Source organism: Ylistrum balloti, unplaced genomic scaffold (genome assembly GCF_031769215.1).
Source record: "Ylistrum balloti isolate Yb309-2 unplaced genomic scaffold, AGI_CSIRO_Ybal_v1 Utg369720, whole genome shotgun sequence".
NCBI lineage: Eukaryota > Metazoa > Mollusca > Bivalvia > Pectinida > Pectinidae > Ylistrum > Ylistrum balloti.
In genome coordinates this window covers 105,168-111,119 of record NW_026781940.1, presented here as the reverse complement: position 1 = coordinate 111,119, position 5,952 = coordinate 105,168, and the positions used below count along the sequence as shown (strand labels likewise).

Below are 5,952 nucleotides of genomic sequence, written 5' to 3'. Positions count from 1 at the left end.
CTGCCAAACCTAACTTGACGGATATTCAATATTTGACTAAATCAAAGGTAAACTGTTTAGGGAATATCCGCCTATTCTTTTTCAACCTCGTTAACGAACGCATGATCATTTTATTTCTGTTATATTTATCTTTGATTTATTAGACATGATAAATTAACGGTGAAATATGTCATTATATGTATATTGAATTTATCAACCAATATTAAGTGTTTAAGAAATGGTACTGATGAAAATACAGATTTGAATATATGGTTATCATTGTTATGAAATTGACATTTTAAAACGAACTTCGAGTTTTTAATTATATAATCTGTACATTTTTCTTCTGTGATCTGAAACAATTCAATCATCAATTTCAACAATCAAGAAAAGAAACATTTTCCTAGAACAAAGAATGATATTCGAATGCAATGTATTTGACTTTTAAAGAATTTGCTGAACAATAACATATATTTTCTTTTTGGAAAGACCACGAATAGTTTGGTTATGTGATTTTCATGTATGCCAATATACCATGAATAATAGAGAAACTAGCCGATGTGTTGTTACAAGTGTAATGCAGAATATAGCATGCAAGATGGTATGTTGGTCTAATTTTACTAATATTATGTAAATTATTTGAATTATTTAAAATACATTGATCTATATATAAGCAACGAAAATTTAATTACGAATCTGAACTGACGAAGATAGTTTGACTTTTCATTTCTTAATATTGTAGGTTTAATACAGTTTCTCTGTATTTTGTTTTTATTGGATATGTAAAATATTGTTAATCCGCTACAAAACAGATATACAATCTGGTTTATAAACTGCTTTTTACATTTGATTTAATTTTGTTATTATTTCAGAGAGACTAGTTCACAAATGCTGGAAGTATGGAACTTAGAGAGAAAAAGAGATTTTCGAGAATTTTATCTAATTATCTTGATTCTATGGAAGCCGTAGGATCAGAGGAAACAGTTAATGTCAGGCGATTGGTTCGGTATTTGGAGGAAAGGGATGCATCGAATAAATTGGAATTATTCACTAGCATTCATACCGGCTCTAAAGGAGGAGAGGGATTAAATTTTAGCAGTTCTGATGATGACTCAATGGCCACGTACAAAAATGTTGTTGTCATTCAATCTAATGATGACATTGGAAATATTGATGGCAATAAAACAGTTCTTGTCATGGATACCATGGATTGCAGACCTGGTTATACTTTATTAAGACTTCAACAAAAAGGTAGGATCTGGTACAGCAGAGAAATCTTGAATGCAATGACAGAATTCAAGAGGTCCACGTATCTGTCAAGTGTTGCTTTCTTGAGTAATTATTTAGACATAGTCGGTGGTCGTCAACATGGACCGTGCTCCACCAGTTTATGTAAAAATAGTCTTGGAAAACACGAAACAGATAAAGCAATTTCTTTCCGTTGTCAGTCTTGGCCTGACGATCTAAGTGACTTTAGGTATCGTACAATACAAGGTGGGTGGCCATCAAGACAGGTGGTTAACTCTATAGTTCAAAATGGTTGCCACTTTGTCGCAATTGGCGACAAACATTCGAGTCTCTCTGCATTACAGTGGCGGATTTCTTTCACTAAAGCTGAAACAGCTCTCGTGGTTTCATTTAATCATGTACAATTAAAAACGTATGCTTTGCTGAAAATCTTTCTTAAAGAGTGCATTGATCGTGATCCATTCATACAGGATTTGCTTTGTTCTTACTTCATGAAGACAATTGTGTTCCATGCGATAGAACATTCCAGACCTTCTATGTGGGTGGAAGGAAATCTTATCCAGTGTTTTTGGCATTGCTTTACCATACTTATGGAGTGTATACAAACCGGATATCTACCTAACTACTTCATTCTCTCTCACAACATGTTTCTTTCTAACGTTACTGGAGACAATAGGGAAAGATTACTACATGTAATGACTGGATACCAGTGTATGGGATGGACTTGTCTGCTTCAATGTCCGAGTCTTCAGTGTTTGACTGAAGCAGTAAATGAAAGCAACTCTGTATATCATTTATGTAATCATCGTGTGTCGGTGATGAATGAAATTTGGCAGGACTCAACTATACTTCCTACGCTTGATATGATAACAAGTGATACTCTTACCATGAAAATAGTACATAATGTGTTCTTGAAATGTTCTGATGACATCCTGTGTGATACAGCGTTACTTTATTTTACCAAATCAATGACAAACTTTTCTATGCAGGCAATTGTAGACTTGACAAATCGTGACGATAACACTAACAAAGTTGTCTATAACCAGATCAGACGACACAAACGATTACTTCATGCGTCATCAGCCACATTCGCCTGTGAAGGACATATATCTCTAGCTACATTTTACTACAATGTTGGTTGTTACAACAAAGCCTCTGAAGTTGCAATGGACGTCGTAATTGCTTGTCAACAAACGGCATTAGCACAGAAACATGGTATGATCGAGGAGCACATTCCTGAAAGATATGGTAGAGGATACACACTTTTACAGAGAGCGAAACGTTTCCACGTATTGGATTACGTAATTGATAGAGAGTATAACAGACTTTACCCATCAGAATTATATTTAGAAGTTCAAACAACTGAGGACAGAATTTCCCTCCCACCATTGCCTTATGCGATCTTCCTTCTTGTATTGTGTACCTACAGACTCGGTAACAATGACCAGTCGCGGATAATCCTCGATGATCTCCTGGCTGTACGGAGCAATTTAATCTACGGAGTATGCAATTACCCTATATTACACAATGTAATTGGGATATGCTACCAACTGCTCGGGGACGTAAGACATGCCATCCAGGCATTTGAGGAATCAATCAAACGATTGGCAGACAATTCAGCGGCGCATATTAGGATAAACTACCTACGATCGAACTGTATGCACAAACAAAATAAAACAGCCTCGTCTTCTTTGGATTACTGCAACATTCCATGTCGATATCCTTGTATTGACGAAGAGGACGAAGATAATGATGAAGTGCTCTTCTATCATAAAGCTATGTACAATTTTGATCCAGCAAGTTTTGTTGATATGTCTTGGTTTAAAACTGTGGACGAGGTCTTTTAGTATCATCGTACGAACAGCGACACATACAGTTGGAACCAAACTACGACAAACAAATGAACAATGCATTGGCTGCAATGAATATTTTGATCCAGTGATCTGAATGTTCTGTACAAATCACACATAATGAAGTTCGAGACGGTATTCTAGGAGCATGCTTATCCATGTTTTGTCCGATTTTTGTTGCCAAGAAAACTATTCCGGGCAATTCATTCTTGAAAACCTGATAAATCTCCACACAGTAACTTGCTTTTAAAGCTTAATCTTTATCTTTGTATTACACTTGAATGTGAACAGGTGATATTGGTTTGCGATCTGTGTTCCCCATAATTTTGTAGGTCGAAATCAAGTTTGAATTCATAAACACCTCTCAATGATTCGGTGGATCTCAGTAAGGTGCAATCTCACAGAAGCCTCCCCATAATTCTATTGGTTTAAATCACGTGTGATCTCATAAACACCTCTCCATGATTATTTATTCCGTATTTCTTTGGATTTCAAATGGAATGATCTAACAAACATTTCCACAGATTCTCAATAAGGAATGATCAAATACAAACCTCTCCAGATTCCTCAAATATTTAAGGTTCAACGATTCTAAGAAAGTTGATTTTGAATAAATTGGCATCATGCCATATTCTCCCAATTAATCCAGCGTACTGTCCTGTTCATTGTTGCGTTTGATATTTAACAATTCTGCATGTCAAATCCTACATTATAATGAGCCTTCGTTCTTTTTTTTTTTTTTTTTTTGTATATGCACGCTGAAAACAGGTCATTGTTTATCACCAGTCGATGTAATTGAAACATTAAACAGTGGTTTAAACCTATTTCTCTTTGTTGATATATGTGTTTTGGAATTATAAGGTGACACATTAAAAAGACAATTGTTGTAAATCACCAGTCTGTAACATTACAAACATTGACCTAATTGAATACAGATATTCCGAACCTGTATAAAGTAGAGAACAAAAATTGATCTGTGGTTATGTTAAGCGCTTTTAAGGCTAGATTATGTTAGTTTTCCGGTTTTCAATTGTTCCCGAACACGATTGTGGTTTTCAAGTGCTCTCGCTTATTGTTGATAAGAGGGAGGGCTGATGAGTTCTGACCAATATCCCTGTTTGTGACAGTTATACATAGATATCAGTCCACAAAGTCTAGTTAAGTATATCACTCTGCTGTTATTTTAGTAGTTATAGATAACAAATATGTTGTCAATTCAATAAGTAGAATAAAAAAAAACACTAAAGATTGGCAATAATGTAGCAGAATATTATTTTACTATTCCCCTGTACAGAGACGAGTGATACGAAGCATGTAAAACAGATAAGCTTAGTTTGACCTGACCATAGACGAATTTAATCAATTATACCAACTTAACACTATCTGTCTTAAATATCATGGTATATTAACTGCAATTAGAAAATATTTATCGAAGATCAATCATGATTATCTTTCAGTTGAACATCTTCTGGAACCTGTCAATATTGAACTATTTATTACGTAAAAAATAAAGGGTCAAAAGATTTGTATAACATTCTTATCAAAAATGATTCTATTCCTGCCAGTAGGACGAAATGGGAAAAGTAAGCTCAGGTCCACTATCTGAAATGGAAAAATACAAAATGGTGTTTTCAATTTAGATGAGTCCATCATATCTTAACCACAAATTCTTTAATATTCAAATTGGGATTACCAGCGACCCCTCTGTGTCCCCTTTGTAATGAAGAGCAAGAGCCAATAATTTATATCATCTGGGAATGTTGAGAAGTGCAGAATTTATGCTAAACCTAAAAACACTGTTAGATGTATTAGTTACTCCATTTTCCTTCAACACAGAAACATTTCTGTTTTCATTTGGGTTCTTGATACAAAACCATAATCAGACAAGTAACAGAACTGACACTGCAATTGTACTTATTGTCGAACACTATGTTTACAAAACTAGATGTCTACACAAAAGGCTTATTATAAACAAACTAGTAAACAACATAAGGACTATTTACTGTAGAAAAATATATGGTGTACAGTCAAGATGGTTCGGAAAAATAAAACTTTTAAATGAATGGAGGAAATGGAAGAAATGTATAGATCTTACAGACTAGGGTATATAGTTAACACTTATTAATTATGTTTCTGCAACTCCTCGTCTTATTTTGATAAAAAAAATCCCCTAGACCTAAAAGTAAGAAACCCAGAGTGTTTTTTTCCTTTCATTCTCCCCGCTTTATCTCTCTGTATCTTCTCTCTCCATCTTTCTATTCACCTCTCTCTCTCTCTCTCTCTCTCTCTCTCTCTCTCTCTCTCTCTCTCTCTCTCTCTCTCTCTCTCTCTCTCTCTCTCTGTGTGTGTGGGCTCTCTGTGTGTGTCTCTCTCTCTCTCTCTCTCTCTATCTAGTTATCTTTAATGATCTCTCTCTCTCTCTCTCTCTCTCTCTCTCTCTCTCTCTCTCTCTCTACGTGTGTGTGTCATAATCAATTGTGTGTCGATGATAATGATAATGTTGTCTGATAAAAAAGCAGATGGAATGATCACATGATGGTTTTGATTAATATTTGAAATATATACTAAACAAAAAAAGAAAGGTAACACTATATGTATGTGATGATGATGATGATGATGATGATGATGATGATGATAATGACGATGTGGTCACATGATACAAGTTTGATATGTTATCCTGGAGAAATATACTGGTCACCTGATACCAATGTAACACCTGTATTCACGTTTACCATATCTGACTTCTGCAGGGGGATATATCTGTCTTCTACAGGGGGATATAGCTGACTTCTACACTTCTACAGGGGGATATAGCTGACTTCTACACTTCTACAGGGAGATATAGCTGACTTCTACAGCGAGATATAGCTGACTT

General features: G+C 35.0%; 1 protein-coding gene across 1 annotated transcript; it reads left to right on the top strand.

Annotated features, from left to right (window-relative positions):
* The first annotated feature begins 1,163 nt into the window (after positions 1 to 1,163).
* On the top strand, positions 1,164 to 3,074 carry LOC132565371 (uncharacterized). Its single transcript, XM_060230009.1, has one exon. The coding sequence runs from the start codon at positions 1,176 to 1,178 to the stop codon at positions 3,072 to 3,074; it is 1,899 nt and encodes a 632-aa protein (XP_060085992.1). The 5' UTR covers positions 1,164 to 1,175.
* Positions 3,075 to 5,952: the final 2,878 nt, after the last annotated feature.